Source organism: Anthonomus grandis, chromosome 8 (assembly GCF_022605725.1).
Source record: "Anthonomus grandis grandis chromosome 8, icAntGran1.3, whole genome shotgun sequence".
NCBI lineage: Eukaryota > Metazoa > Arthropoda > Insecta > Coleoptera > Curculionidae > Anthonomus > Anthonomus grandis.
In genome coordinates this window covers 21,228,387-21,250,493 of record NC_065553.1, presented here as the reverse complement: position 1 = coordinate 21,250,493, position 22,107 = coordinate 21,228,387, and the positions used below count along the sequence as shown (strand labels likewise).

The following is a 22,107-nucleotide window of genomic DNA, read 5'->3' as shown; positions in this document are numbered from 1 at the left end:
CCAATATTTTTGATTGACAGTGACGGATATTTCACATAACCTAGTATATAAAAGATGAATAATCATCAGACACCAATTTTTTTTCAAAAGTTTGTTGTCGCCGCTGTTTGGAATATGCTAAACAAAGATAAACAAAAATGACGTCATTACAAATGGGTATAATTTCGACTTTACCTACAAAGAATCATAACAAAAATTGACTCCACACAGCTAATTTAAAACAGGCGCAAGTTTAGAGTCTTTACTGTGTGAAATGTGGTTCTAAAATTAATTAAGTGAAAAATAAAAGAGTTTGAAAATAGTAAACTTATTGAAACTTCTAAACAGACCAAAGAATACTTCGAATAACCCAAAATTCTATTTCAATGTGCAACATTTTCATATTAATATGTATTATAATAGTTGCATATTAATATAAAATTCTCTAAAAATATATAAAACCTATAGTATTAATATAACTAACATACATTCTGTTTAAAAGAATTAAATTAGTTGGTTAACAATGTTATATTTTTGCTGTATAAAAAGTATAATCATGGTCACAGATTTGAAGTAAGTTGAAGACATCATTTAGTGGAAGCCTAATATTTACAATTTACATTAAAAATATATGTATGACAGATAAAGTTTTAGCATAATATTACATGATTGACCTTATTCACACTATTAATGACATTCAAATTTAACATTTAAATTTCTTCAGAGGAATTTTTTATTTCAAATGCTGTTCTGCGGTTTTTTAGCATGAGCTGAACTAACAGGTTGTTCTTATGTAGTCATATAATTCTTGCCTCTTAAATATTAATTATAATCCACTATTTGCATTGACTACACATTTAAGAATGTCATGCTCGTTACAGAAAATAAAACTTTTAAATTGAGGTTTATAGAGTCCAAAATGTATCCTCTAAATTATCGTAATGGCCTTACTCATACAAAAGCTTTACATGTGGTACATCAAAGATAGTACAAATACATTGCCCATTAACAACCGGTGAAGTGATATGGAGTTGGCTTGTTGTTAGTTTACTCAATAGTTCACTCTTTTATAGGGCATATATTAGTACTACCTTGATCACAAATAGTTGCATAGACCTTCATCCCAATCGATTGCAAGTCTTTAATACGGTTAATTAGGACCAAGTCTTCAAACCCTGAAATTCTTTGACTTGATTTTTCATCAAACATCAAGTCACAAGAACGATCTAGTCCAGTTATAGACTTTGCCTGCAATTTAAGGTGTTCCAAAATTGATTATTATTTGTCCACAGTTGCTAGGTATACTAAAGAGTATGTAAGGCCGTGGACTGCGTTTGCAGATGACAAAGGCTTTGTCTTTCACTGGCCATTTACGACCAGAGAATAGACCATTTGTATCTAGCAATTGAGAGTTAATGAATTCTTAGTTACTGCGTTAAGATTGTCCTTCCATCATTATAAAGAGACTGCTGCTATATCTCTCCGAGGCAGTAAGAAATACCATGTCGGTTAACTTAGAAAAAAGTTACATTGCAGTTTTGTAATCAACTAAGTCGCTCTTACAGTTTTGCCAAATTTCCGTTTGTTTCTGATTTACTGAGGGGGGAGAAAAGGTAAAAGAGCTCAAATGTGAACCCTGTAAGTACTCGAACTTACTTTTGAAAATTCTATGTACTGCCTTGAAAAATACTGCACGCACTTCTTCCTCCTTAAATGTGTTTCTTATTTTCATTCTTTCTCTGTGAATATAGCTACTATTATGATACTTCGCCAAATATTCTGGTACCCTTGACCTTCGACGTTGTATTATAGTTCGAGCACAAATAGAAATTTTGGTGATTGTTTGACTCGAAAGCATTGAAATAATTAAGAACAGCTTGTCTGTCACTAGGATTCACTTTATCCGTACACTTAAGCCTTTTACAGTCACAAAACTTTCCAATTTTGTGCGATGGTAAAAGTCTTTTTTAGCAACTTCATACATTTATTGGTTTTTTTACTTTTATTATAATTGTCGGCCATTTTCGTAAACAAAAACTCACAGCGAGACCACAGTCATTCGTCTTTCAACATAATCATTTTATTGAAATAAATAGCTCTCTTAAGTGGACATTCTCAGTTTATTATACTTTAAGTTGGACAATCCCTGTTTTCTCCGTGCATGGCTTTTTTAAAAAACGTTGTGTGCTCTGACATTACTCGTTTTCTCCTGATCTGTTTACGGCATGAAAAATACATAATTTTTATGGACGGATGGCACCTCTAACAAATTTGCATTTCTTATTTTCTCCTGACACCCTTCTTTTCAAAATCAATAAAACAAGGATTAACGTTGTGGATATCTTTTACAAGATTGTTGGCAATGTTTGCGAAGAAATCACTAAATTGGTTTGGATTTATGTTGTGAGTCTTACTGTCCTTTTTCATGCCCCGCTGACTATTTATTATTTTCCACGTGGCTTTAGTTGGGTTATTATGTTGGCCAATCAGCGTTCTCATGGAATGAACTGCTTTGGGACTCGGGTAGGCTTCAGGAGAGCTTTAAATTATTTCATTACCTAAACTGCTTTACGTCGTTATTAACACTACCTAACTTTATAACAGAATCTTTGTAATATTTGTGTTTCCTTGTAATGATTTAGTAGTGTGATATATTACGTTGATAAATACATAATAATGTCACATGTATGATATTTTGCTCATAGAAGGTAATTCTTTTTCCAGATCAACCTTGTTCGTCGCCAGAGATGGTCGGGTTCTATGACGAGAAATCCCTTATTCTACCGTCAAGCACCGAACCAGTAAGCGTCAATAAGTTGGTGTGCAGCCCAGACTTACCGCTCCCTGCATTCACGTCCCAACCTGCCGAAACGCAACCATTGGCAGAAGAACCTTGTCCGACTTGCAACAAAATGTTCGCCTCCAAGACGGCCCTGCAACTCCACCAACGTCAAACCCATACAAAAGATGTCGGTCCGGATCCGTACCGGTGTAACATATGCTCGAAAACGTTCGCCGTGCCGGCCAGACTGACCCGCCATTATCGCACTCACACCGGCGAGAAACCATTCACCTGCGAGTTCTGCGATAAAAGTTTCAGCGTCAAAGAAAACCTGAGCGTCCACCGGAGGATCCATACCAAAGAGCGGCCGTACAAGTGCGAAGTGTGCTCCAGAGCCTTCGAACATTCTGGAAAACTTCACAGACACATGCGGATTCACACGGGCGAACGCCCCCATAAATGTAGCGTTTGTTCGAAAACTTTCATCCAGTCCGGACAGTTGGTGATTCACATGAGAACGCACACCGGTGAGAAACCATACGTGTGCAATGTATGCCAAAAAGGCTTCACCTGCAGCAAACAACTTAAAGTTCACTCGAGAACCCATACCGGAGAAAAACCATACTCCTGTGAAATTTGCGGGAAATCTTTTGGGTACAATCACGTGCTGAAGCTCCACCAGGTAGCGCACTACGGAGAAAAAGTGTACAAGTGCACCATATGCCATCACACCTTTAACTCCAAGAAAACGATGGAGACGCACATCAAGAGCCATTCGGAGAGTGTGACTGCAGTGGTGCAGCACCCCGCCCAACCACCTACGCCACCCTCCTCCAACCCATCTAGTGAATCCGGAGTGAGCGACAAAGAAAACTCGAAAAGCTCAATAGAAGACAGCCTGATGACCCAAAAAACTTCTTTGGAAGCGGACAGTGTGTACTACTTATACACCCACGGAGGTTTATCCCCGAATTATTTACCTTCCTACCACAGTTCGTCGGGGGTTGAAATACTTGCGGCGGCGGCCACCGCCAGGGAATCCCAATCGAGTCAGGACTTACTTTTTAGTTTCATGAAGTCACCGCGGCCTCAGACTTACTTTCCATTGACTGCGGCGGTACCACCTGCCCCGCCTCTTACCGCCGGGGATGACATTAGGAAGCGAGTGGAAGCCGCCTTGATTATGGATTCGGATCCTTGTTACTTGGAGAGGGATCGTGCCATGACCCCGCCCAGTTCGAATCCGGTGTCCCCGAGTGCTTCGGTGACCCCACCGAACTCGCCCGATCCGGAGCTCAGTTTACCTCCAAGAAAACGATCCAGGATGATTCAGAGGTCGATAGAGGACTCTAATGGGTTCTCACCGGTTAGGTATAGTGTTATTCAATATGCTGGATCAGTGGAGTAGGTTATTTTTTGGATATTTTCGATAGAAGTGTGTTATAATATGCCTTAAATAAGAAATTGTAATTATTTAAGTATTTTTATCCAGGGTTGCAAGGCGGGTCATTTAGTTTTATAGCATTTAAAACTATCGAGTGCGATCCTGTATATACTTTTTATTGGTTAAAATACTCACCTTGACTAATGAAGGTTGGCATTTCAACCAATAGAAAGGATTGCGTAACTTAATACGCGTGCATGTAAATATAACCTTATTCGTTGGTATGACAGGACCGCCTTCAGTTTTTTTTTTTAATAAAAATAAATCCCCCATTTTCCCAAATTTGTAAAATATTTATTTGTTAACTTAATATATCGTTTCTTATACTAGTAATAATAGACACTAAAGTGCACGTAATATTTAAAATTATATATTTTTTTTGTTCTGTGATATAAACGTTTTAATTAGGTATTTTTCTATTAGGCCTAGAGTGGACGTATGCAATATTTGTAAAACAAAATGTTTTCGAGTGCAAAGGCTTAACACTTATTACTTAGGGGCATTCATCTGGCAACATATGGCAACACCTCGAGCATTGAGTGTCTAACACCGTCTTTGCGGCGTTGCCATATGCCACTGAAAATTTTCTGATTAATGCCCTTAAAGGAATTATGCAATTTTTAAAATGAAATTTTGTTTTTCTTGTTTAGGTAAATTAAATTAACTTTGTGTGTGCGTATATATGTGTCGAGTTTTGTGCTTTTGTTTTAGACTTATATTTAAATATATACATACATTAGCATAATTATTATTAAAACAAATGTTAATTTTTTTTGTACAATTTATTGTTTTTTTTTTGTAAGAGTAACGTACTGCATTATGTAAGTCTGAATTCTCACTCGGTGGGAGTGTGTTGTATTCCATAGTAATATTGTATTTTCTTTTGTCTCTAAGTATCTTATACATTAATCTAACTAAAATATTAAAAAAACCCTTTTAGATAAGTCGTTTTTTCATTTTCCTTAATTCCCCGTAATGCGATAATGCTTAACAACATCAATAATATTGGAAACATCTCTTCTTCCTCGAGTTTTTTGAACCACAATGTTGCTAACCAACAATCCTACATTTCAACTGACATTTTATCGTTCCGACACTAATAGCCATCACGTCCAGCTAACACGAATCGATCTCATGGAAATTCATCAGATTATTATGTTTTAACAAAGAAATTAAACGAAAAAAAGACTACCAAACATTATTATTGAAGTTCACCTTACGAGTCACCTTATCTCTGAGAATTTTTATACAGAGCAAAATTCCATTCATTTGTGTTTTTGACAGTTGTACGCCAAACAGATATTGTCAAGTGTGAAGTGTACGAGCAAAGTTGCGGTTTTTACAATGGTAAAGTTAACGGAACGAGAAAAAATAGAAATTGTGTGCATGGTTGGCTTAATGATGGAACACGTACTCAAAGAGAAGCTGCTCAATTATTTAATGAAATCTATCCTGATCGTCCTCCGATATGCCAAAAGGTGGTGAGTAGAATAGAGACTAAATTTTGAGAATTCGGTCATGTTAGAGATCTGCCGAAATCTGGTCGTCCTGCTCGAGTTGAAAATGAACAACTTGAAAATGAACACTTGCTTTCTTTGGAAGAAAATCCATGCACTCCTCTGTCGCAGATGGGACAAATTTACACATGGCGAAATCTATAGTTCACCGAATAGTTAAAAAGCACAAATATCATACCTACAAAGTTATTCCTGTGCAAGAGTTATTTGATGACGATTTCGATAGGCGAAATGAGTTTTGTGAACACTTACAAAACATGTGCAATCTAAATAATAATTTAGTAACAAACATTATTTTTCCCGATGAAGCCACGTTCTGTTTGAGTGGTAGTGTGAACAGACAAAATTGTCGATATGGGGCAACAGAAAATACGCATTGGATGATGGAGGTAAGCACCCAGTACCCTCACAAATGTGAGGTGTGGAATAGTGCGCGGAAGAGTAATAGGTTTCTTTTTCTTTGAACAGACTTTAACGGGACAAGTCTATCTCGATTTTCTCCAATTTGAATTAGTTCCAGCATTACTAGCTTTATTTCCAAATCCATTGGACCCAGACTATCCTGACGAAGAACTCATTTTCCAGCAAGATGGCGCACCTCCGCACTATGCTGCCACTGTGCGTACATTTTTGGATGAAACCTTTCCCAATCGGTGGATAGGAAGGAGAGGACCCATCAAATGGCCTGCTAGGTCGCCTGACCTAACACTAATGGACTTTTTTTTTGTGGGGATACCTCAAGTCGAAGGTATTTAGAAAATAATCTAGACGACTTGAAAGAGAGAATTCGCAGAGAAGTGCGCGCCATAACTCCGGAAATGATTGAAAATGTGCAACGAGGCTTTATTGATCGCCTTGGATATTGTCAAGCCGTGAATGGCAACCATTTTGAACATTTAACTTAATTTTTGTTCTATTTTTATTTGTTACATGAATCGTCTTTTTTTCGATAACTGTTGACTTTAGGTATAGGACATGATGCATGAAACATACGTAGAATTCTACGCGGAATTCAAAGATGAAATAAAGAAAGGTGCTTTCATTTTAAAAAATGAAGTTGATGGTCGTAATTTATTTTTTGGCAACCCTGTATATACTAAATTCACGTACAAAAATGCGCAACTTGAAATAAAAATCGATGGGTTTTTTTTAAACACACCCCTGAATTTTAAATTTTTGAGATGCACTGTATTTAATGTTGCAATAATACTAATATAATTTAAAAATTCTAATATAGAGATCTTGATAACCATAAGAGTTCTGACAGTAAAAAAATGAATTAATTGAAAACGAAGTAGAAAGTAACAAATCAATATGCCTGAACCAGAATAATTGAAGAAGCAAGATTACTGAACATATAGTCAGGAATAATGCATTATAGAATATTGGTAAATAACGGTCTGCATTTATTCATAAATCATAACTACTACTACTATATGTATATGACCATATGTAAATTAGGTGTTAGGATTAATGTGTTTTACACATAAATCTGTTTAAGTTTTCCATTGGAACCAAAATAGTAGATAACGTCTTTGCTGGAAGAATGCCTTGACCACATAGTTTACAATTTTTCATAAGACTGGCCAAGACAGCTTTAGGCCGGTCGCGCATTGGATACGAATTTGTATCGTACGTAAATGTACGATGCTAGTCGTATGAATTAAGTGCGCACACTGAAGACGTTTTTCTCCGTTAAATAAGATAAGGGATAAGCAGTGTTTCGGTAACATTGTATTCATTAAACCCTCTTACTTTTTATTTGTTGTGTTTCGAATTTGTAGCGTAATGAACCTATACCGTCAAGATAATTCTCTTCTAATTCGGAGACTGCGGAGACGTCGTCACTATATCGAAGAACCGAGTGGGTGCGTGAAATATATTTTAAAAGAGAGGTATTCGGTGAATTTCATCATATTATGGAAGACTATGGAATCTAATGACCAATTACTGTATCATGGTTATGCACGTATGAAAAAAGAAACTTTTGAATATATTCTGAACATTATCAGACCTAAGCTGACTAAATACAGTAACATTCGCGACACAATATCACCTGAAGAACGATTGATTGTAACTTTATGGTAAGGAAGTAAAATATAGTTCTTTTATTCATACTTCTTTATTCAAAACATAACTTACATATTATATTAATTACTGGTGTTTGGATTAAATTGCATACATGGGCGCCGGCAGCGTGGTCTTAAGGGGGGTGCAAACATTTTAAATTCGAAATAAATAAGTTTCATAGAAAGAAAAGCAATGCGCCGCAGGCAGAATTTTTTTGGGTGCAACAAAAATAGGAGGAGTAAATCTATTATAGATTTTGATTTCATGTTTGAGTAAGTAAGACCTTTCTTCTTTATAGAAGATACTAGCAGTAAGGATCTTCTACCAAATTCATCGCTTGAATCTACTATCAGTTCAAGCAGTTGCATAAGTACTTAATTATTGGACATCGCGCTATGTTCAGACGTTAATTATAAAATTGATGACGAGTTTCGTTTCAAGTTACTTAAACATCCTTAGACTCCTAATCAGATTTACAATTTTAAAAATGACGTGGATTCTAGTGCTAAACGTGCCTTTCGATGTGAGTGGTTTTCGATGTACCCATGGTTGGCCTACTCAGCTAAAGCAAAAGGACTTCTTTGTCGAATATGTGTTTTATTTCGGCCTCCAGTGCGGCGTGGTATACAAGGACAGTTTATGATTTCGCCATGCCTGAACTATCAAAAGTTTAACCCTTATGTGACTGGAAAGGTACCCGGGTACCTTTTCAGTTTTCAGATATGAATATCTTTTTAACTCACTTTCGATGAAGCTTGTATTTTGTGACATTTATATTTGGTATCTTTAATTTGGTTTTTTTAAGTTATTGTTAAAATTTGAAATTATTTTTTTTTATTTTCAAAGTAAATAAGGTGTAAAAAATTTTCACCCATAGTTGACTGGATGGTTTCCCGGGTACCTATACTATGTTTATAATACTAATAAAATTTTTAAGAGTTAAATTCATATGTTTTATTATATATACTATACAGTAATAAGAAGTCATAGAAAATTACAGTGAGGTACAAATTAACGCAACATAGCAAACAAACACTTAAAAACACTAAAAAACATTACTTATGAATTACAGTTTTGAAAAATAGTTTGAGCCACTGAATGCTCATTACAAACTGGTTTGGATCACGATTTACAGGCTTTACGAGTTTTTCTCTGTTTATGGGTTCGCTCTCGGCATATTTGGCAACTACCAACCACCTTTACACGTCCAGATGCATCTCGTTCACAAACTGCTTGTTCTCTAACTGGATTATCTAAAGGAACAGGAATTCGTCGGTGAAGTACCATTTCTATAGCCTGACGAGTAAAATGATCACCAACAACTTTTGGAATTTGGGATCTTATTTGGATACTTGACAAACACAGCTCATTACCAAGATCTTTTAAAAATCGCCGACGTTGATCAGTAGCTTTGAAAGAAGGATTAGGTTCCTTGTTTATACAATAAGAAGCTAAACTAGCAATTATGTTTAAAAAAATGCTAATGGTCAGCGATTTGTTCTACGTTTGACAGTATATTCACATAGCATTTGGTCCATAGTGTCAACACCGCCTTTAGTTTTGTTATAATATCTGTTAATTTCAGGCTTTGCAACAGAAGTATTATCTACTTCGCCGGTTGTGTGCATAGTTGATAAAAAAATCACTGCCTTGTTTTTTTTGGAACATAAGAGCACAATGTAGCATCTTTGTTGAATGCAAAAATGGTTGAATTTATGGCTCTATCTTTTTGTGGTTGCGTATTGGAAGGTAAAAACGTTTTATTTTTTCTAACTGTTCCTACTAAAGTCATATTCCATGAATTTAAAGTACGAGCAAGTTGCAAACTTGTAAAAAAATTGTCTGTTGTGATATTTCTTCCTGATCCCTTATAATGTGCAACTCCAATACTGTTCCAAAGTCTAATACTGTTCTCTTACCAATATTTGCCTGACGTTCACCACCTGGTGGTTTTCCGGTATATAGCTGACCCTTTAGAGGATAGGAATTTATCGCATCACAAGCCCAAAAAACCTTTATTCCATATTTCGCTGGTTTCGAGGGAATGTAATGGGTAAACTTAGTGTGTCCTCTATATGGAAATAATTGTTCATCTACTATAATACACTCTGTTGGCCGATAATTTTTTGCCAAATTTGAATTCAGCATAATCCAGATATCTCGAATTGGAGCTGCTTTATCTGTCTTTGCACGTTCTATACGCGTATTCTGGTCATCAAACCGAATAAATCTTAGAAACATTTTGAAGCGATCACGAGGCATAGCCGCTCGAAACAAAGGGAGCGAAACCATCTTCCACATTTCAGAAATATGTTCTTTATTGAACCTATGTAAACCAGCAGTAATTAGAATTCCGGAAAATGCATCTAGTTCTACATAAATACTTTTGGAGAAAATGTTTTCGGCGGCTTAGTTATTGCCAATAACCTTTGGTTATATTCCTCCGTAACTCTATTCCCTTTTTTATTGCTATATTTTAGAATCAGGGTACACATTTCTGGGGATATAATAGTTTTGAAAATGTCTTTGGGCATATATAAACGACTTAAGGCTGGTGCACCACTTTTTTCACGCAAAATATTTCGACCTACTGTTTGTCGTTGTGGTGTAGGTGAGTCATTCCACTGAGTGCCATCTTTACTAGTCCAATGGAATTGTGAAGCTAAATCTGGATGAACGTCATCATCATCATCAGACTCCGAATCTTCTAGCTCTACAACAGGATCGTTTTCAACATCAGAATCCTTGCCCTTTCCATCTGACAGTTGTGGAATATACTCCTCTTCATCAGAAGGAATAAATGGCTCTTCTTCTTCATCACTTAGGTGTTCTAAGGCTTCTTCTAATTCCGAATAGGTCAACCTATTATAATATTCCTATTATTATTTAATTTACCTCATTTTGTACTCTGTATTAACTTTGACATTTTACCTATTATGTAAAAATAATAAATATATTTGTTTTACCTTGTCTTCCGCCATCTTCCTCTTGCACTATCGCTTCGACTAGGATCGGCCTTACTATCCGACATTTTAACGTATAAAAAAATACTTTAGATTTAACGTAATTCAAACTCTACTTAAGTAGGTACAACGCGTTACTGACGAATATGAACTGATCTTGTGCAAAAACAGTCCGAGGCGAGAGAGATAGGGAAAAACCCACACAGATGTGCATGTTTATAGTTAAGGGTAGAAATTCACAGAAAAAGCCACGGCTCTATATAAAATACATAGTAGGTACCCGGGTACCCACGCCGTCCTTAGAAGGTATTTTTTTTCCCAGTCACATAAGAGTTAATGAGGTTGCTCAAGCTCACGCAGCAAGTGCTGTGATGCGCTAGCTTCTTCAAAAGATTTTGAAGAGATTATGAATAGAAAAAGAATGAGTGTTCATGAATCTTTAAATACAGCCTATCACAAGGAAATTGAAGAAAATCGTGTAAAACTTCAATTGGATCAATTGTCTCGACAATATTATTTTGCGGACGGAATGATCTTCCACTTCGTGGTAAACTGGAAGACGTTTTTAAAACTCTGGACAGAAACGAGAGAGGCATCAAAATCGACGGCAAACATCTGAGCCATTTACGCTTTGCGGATGATATAGTACTCTTTAGCCAGAATATAATAGAATTACAAGAGATGTTGACAGAACTTCAAAGAGAATCGAAAAGAATAGGTTTAACCATGAATTTAAATAAAACAAAAGTCATGTCACCTGACAATATTCAAGTACATATAGAAGACCGAATTATTGACAACGTCGAAGAATATGTATATTTGGGACATTGCATCAAATTGGGCAAAGAAAATCAAACTGCCGAAATAAACAGACGTGTTCGTTTGACATGGGCAGCCACGGGTAAACTGTCACACGTCTTGAGAAATGAAACTATTAATGCCTGCTTACTGCCCGTGATGACTTACGGAATGGAAACCATGACACTTACTGTTAAATCAGCTAACAAGCTTAGGACCACCCAAAGAGCCATAGAGCGAATGATGCTAGGAATAAGCCTGAGAGACCACATCACAAATGAGAGTATTAGACAAAGAACTAAAGTTGAAGACGTCATAACACGCATAGCCCACCTGAAATGGAGCTGGGTAGGAAACGTCGCCCGACAGGCCGACTTGAGATGGTCAAGACACATCGTTCAATGCACAGAACACAAATATATAGAACACAAATATAATTTGTTCAATGCACAGAACACAAATATATATTCAATGGAGACCTCGCATACATAAACGCAGCGTTGGCAGACCACAGTTACGCTGGCTCGATGATGTCAAAAACAAAGTGGGCAACAGATGGCACCAACTGGCACAGAACAAAGAAACATGGAAGAAGATAGGGGAGACCTATATCCAGGAGTGGACTGTGAAGCTTTGCCTCACTTCTTAGTTGGTGATGAAGCTTACCCGTTACAGACATATCTCATGTGTCCCTATCCCCAAAGAAATTTGGGACCGGAAGAAGAAATATTTAACAAACGCTTAACAAATGCAAGGCAAGTTGTTGAGTGTGCCTTTGGTATTCTGAGTAGCAAATGGATATTATTAAAAGCAATTGAAGTAAATCCCGATCGTGCGGATGTCATAATAAAATGTATATGTTTACTTCATAACGTTATAATTGATAAGGAAGGTTTTTATGATTTGCCTATGGAAACACCACTGCCACAAAATAAAATTAAAACCAGATTCATGACTGCATTAGAGAATAGAACCACAACGAGAGCTCACAACATCAGGGATGCACTTAAAAATTATTTTGCTCGTACACTTAAAGAAATAAGGGCATATACAGCGAATTAAAATAATATTGGGATTATAGGCCAATGCCAATAACTTTTTATGAACGCCATTGTTTACACCAGCCATTGCAGCTGCATTATTTGTTCCTAGGCCACGTAAACTTGAAATTTTTAAATTATAATTTTTTAACATACCCAAAAGGCATTGCAAAATCTCGTCTGCATTACCAGAATCCAATTCTCCTATATAGTCCCAAGCCAGTTGAAATAATTTTATTGGCTTTTGCGCTAAAGTATATAATAGATATACCTAAATATTTGGTAAAAGAAATATCATTGGACTCATTAATTAATATGCTATAAGGTAGATCTTCAACATCCTCTGTAAGCCCATTACGGAAATAATGTGCAATTACATTGGTTATTACTTCAGAACATTTAGTCCGTTGCATTTGCAATTGTTCAGCTTCAAAACCTAAAAAAGATTACAATAAATGAACGTATTTTTATTATGTAACACTCAAAAAACCTTTTAATAAGGATTTACAAGTGGGAATCAAGTGTTCGATACTTAATATCGAAGAATGACATGCAATATATATTGTATATATATAGTTTTCCTGCAATATATATAGTTTTCCTCGGCCTCTTTTACTGAGTCTAGTTGACTTTCTGGCTTAAAAGGCAATTTGGTATTTCCCAAAACAATCGTTGCGTTGTTCTTATGCCTTTTGCATGATTTTTCAAATCAGAGTATTTATTTCCAATTGTGGTCATACAAAATTTACACTTTGCCAATTTACCGTTTGTTGACTCAACGAAAGTTAACCATGGCGATAAAATGGGATCTTTCATCCAAACTTTTGACTATAGATATTTGCCATTTCAAAATATAGGATCTAACTAAAATATATTATCAACTAATAAAATGTATAATAGTTCCAAACATTGTTATCAAAATTTACCGTTATTTTAACTCAGTAGAAGTTAAATTAACTATTTATTAACCACGTGGAAACGCAATTCTTACAACATAAATCAATAGTGCAATTTCAATAAACAGACCAGGGGAATCACCGAACACGGCTTGTTGTTCAAATATTCAGAGGGCGCGGTCAACACCAGCGCATTGACCGAAACGAATTGCTCGGGCGAATGTATTTTTTCCCGCTGCCTAGCATCGGCGTCCGAAGAGTATGATGGGAAAGATATAATTTATTAAACCGCCAAAATCCGCTTAATTATAAAATTATTCTCCTAAAAATGCCACTGTCTGCTAAAATGATTTTTTCTCCGCTAGGGTAAAAATAATTCCGGTAAATCTAGCGGCAAATCCGCTAAATTGGCAACACTGACTATTATCTTCATTTAGATGTTATATGACGACCTTTTCAATCTTCGTATCTATAATCTTATAGTTAGACACATCCATTTGAACTTGTCAAGCGTTCTTCCATAATTTCTGCTCATAGTACTGGCTGCTGTAATGCTGGCAATAGTGACAATATACGAAATTAAATCATGATATAAATTTAAACCTTCTAAATATGGAACATCATTATGTATCAACTTTTTATGATTGTATAGAGTCTTTAAATTTACAACAAGTTATAATGGAACCTACAAGAGTTACAGGGACACCATCTGCACTTCTGGATTTAATTTTGATTCCAAATGACGAAACAAGCTTTGCCTCCAAAACATTGATAGAGAATTGCTTAACGAATTTTTACAGGTCACCCCATTTGAACACATAATTTATTTGGAAACAGTTAACGAAAAAGTCGCTGCTTTAAATAATTTTTTGACAAATTTGTTCGACGTTTTAGCACCTCTAACCCAGCACAAAATAAAAAAACAACAACCTCCATGGTTAACTTATACCATTAAAAAAATGATAAGTTTGAAGAACAAAGCCTACAAAAAATTTCAAAAGACTAAAACTGATTTGAATTGGGACTATTATAAACAAATTAAAAATCAAGCTAGCATTGCAATACGTGAAGAAAAAAAACAATACCTTGCACAGATAGTAACTATGGGTTTTAAAGATAAAAAGATTTTCTGGCAAATGCTAAAGAAACTTAATGTATCTTCAAATGGCAAAGTTAACGAATTACCCGATCATCTTAATGTCCCCAATTCTATAAATAATCATATTATACAGGCCTCAACGCAGAACAATTCAGTGCATGGAGATCTTTTAAATTTGTATCAAAATAAGCAAAGGCGTCAAATATTATCAAAATTTAATTTTCATACCGTGTCCACTGATATTGTGAGAAAATATTTATTCGAGATTAAATCGCTTGCTACCGGGGCGGATCAAATAAATCTAGAGATGTTGTGTGTGGACCGAGTTATACCTTTTGTAACTAATATTGTAAACTCATGTATATTAGACAAATGTTTTCCTGATGGCTGGAAGGTCTCAAAAATATTTCCACTTTTAAAAAAGCAAAATATTTCCGATTTTAATGATTTAAGACCTATTAGTATTCTTCCAGTTCTTTCTAAAGCAATGGAAAAGATATTAAATGTCCAAATTAGGGAGTACCTATAAGATTATAGATAAATATAATATTGTAACGAAATTCGGGAACACACTTTTATTGTCAACGTCAAAAACACTAACCTAACTCGCTTTGACTGTCGTTTAATTGTTTCCAAGGTAAAAACTGACTAAACAATTAAAACTGAATGATTTGTCACGAAGCGCGTCCTTTTTAAAACCCGATGGAACAGTTTCGAAATATTTAGAATTATCTTCATTGTTTTTGCCCAAAGAGACCAATAATTTTACGAGAATACTGACAGTCAAAGCAAGCAAGTATACAAATTCTAGAAAATTAGAACTACAGGGATTTACAATAATATAACCTAAATAACCTAAATTGGGGCCAAAATGGGGCTCTCAAACAAGATGAACTACCTAAAAACTAAACACTAGATGAAAATAATAAACCAAACGTAAGTAGAACCCTAAAGAAACCCTACGAATCAACTTTAACTACAGAATACTAATAAAATTGTACAAAAACTAGCAGAATAATTAACGTATTTACATTTTCATAATAATATTTTACCGGCTTTTCAGTCAGGGTTTAGATCGGGTCATAGCTGTACCACGGCACTTTTAAAGATCACAGATGATATTATTGAAGCTACTGATCAGGGTAAGGCCACTGCTTTAGTACTTATCGACTGCAGCAAAGCGTTTGATCGTATCAATCATACATTACTCTACGCGATCTTAGGCTATAATGGGTTTGACTCTGACGCAATTGATATTATTAAAAGTTATTTAACCGATAGAAATCAATACGTTGAAACGAATAAGGGCATTTCAGTTACGTGGAGTTCGATGTGTTTCGAAGTGGTTTCCACAAGGTTCCATATTGGGACCTGTTTTATTTTGTATTTATACTAGTAATCTCACCAGTTGTTTAAAATATTGCAGTGCTCATTTATATGCTGATGACACGCAACTCTACTTTTCTTTTTTTCCTGAAAGTAAAGAAATAGCTGCCAAGAAAATAAACGATGATCTAAAAGCCTTAATAGATTTTTCAGAAAAACACAATCTGCAAATAAACTCGTCTAAATCTACCTTCTTGATTTTCGGCAAAAATCGCGAAGTATTGCATCAGAGTATGGCTTTGGAAGCTTCCTCAAACAAGCTTTTGCATTCTACTTGTTCCCGCAATTTGGGACTTCACATTGACACCAATATGAGGTATAAACAGCATATAAGTAAGTGCATTCAATCTGCTTATTCTAATTTAAAACAATTAAAGTTTCCGCATAGACACCTACTTTCTACATCTCAAAAAATTACCTTATGCGACGCTCTGGTTTTGAGTCATTTTAATTTTGCCGACATCGTATATGGTCCATGCTTAGACTCTATCGACAAAGGTCGAATTCAGCGAGTGCAAAAGTCATGCTTGCGATTAATTTACGGCATTCGTCGTGGAGATCCTGTAAGTTACATGCTACGACAAGCCAAATGGCTTTCTATGGAGGATCGTAGAAATTTGCATGCTGCTACTGTATTTCACCAAGTAATAACTTTAAATCGCCCCTTGTATCTATTAAATAAAACACGCTATAGAACTGACGTATATTCTTTGAATCTCCGGCATAGAGGTCTAATTTCTCCGCCTTTGCATACCACTATGTTTTATCAGCGGTCATTTTCTTATAATATTTATTTAATTTACAACCAGATTCCGGAGGACTTTAAAAATGTATCAACAAGCGTATTTAAACATAAAAACAAAAAAAATTTATTGCGGTAGAATGGGTATATCTGGCGATCGTCGCGTTTATTAAATATGTATGTATTGGGTATGTTAAAGCTTATTGGATGTTTGGCACTTGTTGGGGGATACCTAGTAATTTATTTTGGATGCAACAAAAGAAACAAAAAAGAAATTATAACTTATTTAATGAGGGAGGTTAAACACGAATCTTTTTTAAATTGCCTTTAGCCTCCTTTTTGCCTATATTATGGTTAAGATGTTTTTTTAATTTTAAAGCGTATGATATTTATTATCTTTGTATCTAGTTAAGATATAATATTTTATTGTAAATTGGGCAAATAAAGGATGTATTATTATTATTATTATTATGTAGTCTAATAATCGAATGCTTTTTCCATTCACTGACTAGTGACTACCATAAATAACAATATAATCATTGCTCGCTACCTTCGTCCATTTGAGACAAATTAAAACCTATTATTAATCCACAGAACACAAATATAGAGAAATGCGTCTTGCCTAATGATTAGACAGAAATTCCATTGACAACTCTATTGACAATGATGACAAGGTCAGGAGCGATCAACTTGAGTAGCGTGTGGCGGGAAATTCAAAAAGTCATTCGTAGAATTACAGATGTTGATGCATTAACTGAAGAGTGATATATTTAAATAGGATTTGCTTTTATTTTATAATTAAAAATACGCTTATCAGTTTAAAAATACGCATATTTTATCAAAATTGTTTATTTTGAATTTGAGAGTTGCGAAAGAAAAATAAATGTTAAAATTGCATATCTCCGACACCCCTTATCACTTTCTTCAAAAATTAACACACAAAAATATTATTTAATTCAAATTTAGTTCTCAAGAAATTGCTTATTTAGGACAGTCGAGTCTGGACTGAAAATATTTAGATATTGTTAAGATATTACACTAATTGAAACTCCTTGTTATCAATTATACTAAAGTATATTAATAACATTTGATGGTGATTACAAAATAAATAAATGATCACATAACAAAGTATTTTTCTAACTCTAAATTACCAGTCAAAAAGGGAGCTGCTGCAGTATAGAAACGTGAAAACTTACAGTCCCGAATATTAAATTATAATACTACTAGCGCGATCTGTTACGCGTAGCTCAAAGCTTAATATATTGACATAATTATGAATATGAAATAATCAAATAAAGAGATCATAAAAGTATAATAAAAATATTCTAGATATTTAACACACCTTACTTTTATGCTCTCTACCTATTACAAAAATACAACAGATAATTCTAATATTAAAACGGTCAAGTAACAAACTTACGTTAAGCTTAATAAATGTCTAAAGCAAATAAACTTTCCTTTACCCAGTGCCTTAATAAGAATATCAGCTAAATTCTCGTCAGATTTAATTTTGTATGATATCTATTACCTTAGCTAAGTAATTCTCATGCACAAAATGATATTGAATTTCAATTTGCTTAGCATTTTTAGTATAGTTACCATATTTACATATTGCTACAGCGCCAGAATTATCTTCTTAAACTTGGACTGGATTATTTAAGTTAACTTTAAAGGTTTTTAACATTTCTCTTACCACAAGAATTTCTGAAATCGCATCTGATAATGCAACGTACTCATTCTACACATTCTGTTTACGAGATTTCCAGTAAATAACATTCTCATAAAATCTAATGACAAAACATTAACATCATTTGAGTTACCTGCACAGTCTGCGTCCTCCAAAGCTTAAACGTATTCTATTATTGAATCGCAACTAAAAACACATTACGTGACAGAACTCCCAACACATTCTTTTTATACATTTCTTAATTTCTTAAAATCTAGGAACAACATATAGAGCCATAAAAATAGACGGGAGAAGTACAAGTCCTTAACAACTGCATTCGGTCGGTATTCGGTATTTTCTATATATCTTTGAAACCACAAAATAGAAGCAGAGGGTGCACTGGTACTTGATAAAGATAAAAAATTCACAAAAAAATACATTATTAAAAAACAAAATATAAAACTCTAATTAATAAACCTGACAAATCATTCTTTAAACAAAAGGCATAAAAAGACCTCCTTCTTTAGCTAAACAAAAGGTTGGCCTATCGTAAAAGCTGTTTCTTAATTCCAAAAGAGTTTGAGATAAATGAATGAACAGATTCAACAATTTTTTTTCTCAACTGCTCTAAATTCGTTGGCCTTCTATTATGATGTTTATAAATAGTCTCCTTAAGATAACCCCACAAATAAAAGCGGGAGATCTTGGAGGCCATTTAATATTGCCAGTCCCGCTAATAAGGCGGTTAGAAAAAGTATTTGTTAAAAACTCTTTTACGCTATTCGTATTATGAGCAGTCCAGCCATCTTGTTGAAAATAGACTGGTCTATATCAGAGAGGAGTTGAACGGTAAGAAGAAGTATTGTAGCAACTCAAGGTGTTTTTCGGCGTTCAAAGTACCATCAATGAAAAATGGCCCAATAATATGATCGCCCAAAATACCAGCCCAAACATTCAACTTTTGATGTTACTGAGTATGGAAGTGAAAACTTCTGTGCTCGTTTTTCTAAGAGAGATAATACATGAAGACCACAGGCAAAGAAGGCGCTATGTCAATTTTTAAGGAAATTGAGTTATCAGTGCCATCTATTAGAAAAATTTCAAAAGTTTAACCCTATCCTATCGTTCAGGCTATAAATGCGCTCAGTCAGGAGTAATTTCAATTTTTAATATTAACGAACAGCCTAAAAAGGCGCCATGTCAGTGCGGTGCTGGGTAAGAAGGCGCTTAGTCAGACTAAACCTTTGCTTTTTTGTTATTTATTTGCATTTCGTAGTAAATTATGGCTTAGTTTGTTTATTTCAACACGTGGTGCTTGATGTAAAAATAATAATTATGTCGGAATCTGAAAGTAGTAATGTAGTAGTGCCTGCCTTGAATTTTTCAACTAAAAAAAGGAAACGGTATGGAAAATTACCGTTATATAATAAGATAGTAATGTTATGAAAAAATCAACTTAAGAAGCCATGTTATTGGCAAAGATTGTGGTTGCAAACGTTACAAGTGCTTTGAAAATGTGCCCGAGGTAGAAAGGTTACAGGTAATTAGGCGTTAACGAATTAAATTCGGTTGATGAGCAAAATATCTACTTATGCGGTTTAATCACAGTATTACCAATAAAACAGAGAAGGCCTCGCAAAACAGAAGAAGCTGCTGTACTTCACGATGCCTCCTATCATTAAAGAATAACATTCTCTGCCAATGGAAACATACAAGAAAAGCAGGTGTGTCAAAAAGCTTTTTTGGCGATGCATGGCATTGAAAGGAAAAAACTGGAAGTACTTCAAAGGTCCTTAAAACAAAAAGGTGAGGCTTCACGTGACCGCAGGGGCAAACACTTGAATCGTCCTCATAAGTTTTCAGAGAACTCCAGAAACCTAGTCCGGGATCATATTAAATCTTTTAAAGGGCGTAAGACGCACTATAGCCTAAGAAAAACCACCAAAGTTTATTTGCCTGAAGACTTGAACATTAAAAAGATGTTTAAAATGTTTGAAGAGAAGTTTCCCCTAATAAAAGTTTCATATGAAACATATCGAAGTATATTTAGTTCAGAATTTAATATAGCTTTCGGCTTTCCAAGGTCAGACGCCTGCAGTGAGTGTGATACACATTTGGCGAAAATAAAAGGATTGGAAGCTAGTAAACGAAACATAGAAGGCAAAATATCTGTAAAATATAAACAAATAGAGAAAGACATAAAAAAACTTGAAATGGAAAACAAGTTACACAAATTAAAAGCAGAAGTATTTTACCAAAGGAAACGAAATGCAAAGAAAAACAGCCAGAAGAGCATTTCTACAGAAGCTATCTGCTTAGATTAGGCAAAAAATCTGCCAGTTCCTAATATAACAACGAATGATGTTTATTACAAAAGACAACTTTCCATCTATTCATTCAACATTCATGTTTTATCCACATTCCATTCAGTGTTTTACATGACTCCAGAAATTACTGGAAATAAAGGTAGTGACTCCGTTAGCTCTCTACTCCATCTTTTTCTTTTAACTTTCTTGGTAAATATGTTCGACATTTGGAGATTTTCTGTGAACTCGTGTGACTCGTGTGGAGGCCAAAATAAAAATTACACTTTAATTCGTGCTCTTCATTACATAGTACATACTGAAAAGAAGCTAGATTCAGTTAAAATAACATTCCCAATCAGAGGCCATAGTTACATGGAATGTGACAGAAGACATGAAGATTTTGGTCTCATTAACCAAAAAATACGTGCAGAATTACCCACGGACTGGTATGATCACTTCAAATCTGCTAGGGCAAGGCCTATGCCCTTGTTGCCCTAAGTTGTTGAAGCCAAACAAGATCTTTTTAGAAACTGGACGTCCTTTTTGAAGCTCAGATATAGAAGAAAATGTCCTTTTTCAACAAGACCGATAAGAGAACTGAAGATTGTGAGAGAACATCCCCAATTAATCTACTTCAGAAACAGCTACAATGGGATGTGGGAATCAAGCCCCATAACAGACAGAAAATTTCGACCTAATAAACTGCTTAAAGCTGGAGAATTTAATCTTCCCGATTTGTTATTTGATGGTGAGTTTAGTGTATGACAAATTTTTAAATAGTTTTACTATTGTAGGGAATTTAAAATTTTAGGTCCATTACCATTGAGTCAAGCAAAGTGGAAAGATTTACAAGATCTTAAAAAATTTTGCGGACCCGAGGCTCAGCAATACTTTGACAGCATTCCATTTTCAAGAAACTGACACTGGCTACCACAAAAATTAATTACAGCTACTATTAATAATTTTAGACAATTAAGATTTTTTTTTATGAAAAACTTAGGTTAATAATCAAAATGTTTTGTAATAAATCATAATATGACAAAGTGCGTTTTTACCTTTTTTTCTGTAATGAGGTGTCTTTTTCTTCTTTTTGTAGAATTTATTTACTATTTGATTTAATTTACTAGATAAACATTAATAATAAACATGAAAGCTACATTTGTGTATCATTTATTTGGAATATTACTCACCCCAACGAACAAAAATAAAGATTCCAATGCTTTAGAAATTGTTTTCTCGAAATCCCGTTTTTTGACGTAGCGCCTTCTTTGCCTGTGGTCTTCACATGAGATATAATCCATGAGAATTTTTTGTTTCATAAATATTTTGATATACATACAAATTACATTTTCCGGACACCCTGTATTATGGATGACTTAATCTAAAAGGCGGAATAAAAATGAAATGTACCATTTCTAA

General features: G+C 34.7%; 1 protein-coding gene across 2 annotated transcripts in view; it reads left to right on the top strand.

Annotated features, from left to right (window-relative positions):
* The window catches only part of LOC126739678 (zinc finger protein 79-like), a 30,813-nt gene extending 25,671 nt beyond the window's left edge, over positions 1-5,142 (top strand). For both annotated transcript variants that reach the window (XM_050445465.1, XM_050445466.1), the window contains exon 2: positions 2,704-5,142. In XM_050445465.1, coding sequence (XP_050301422.1) covers positions 2,727-4,169 — 1,443 coding nt within the window. In that variant the 5' untranslated portion in view covers positions 2,704-2,726 and the 3' untranslated portion in view covers positions 4,170-5,142. The remainder of the gene's footprint in view (positions 1-2,703) is intronic.
* Positions 5,143-22,107: the final 16,965 nt, after the last annotated feature.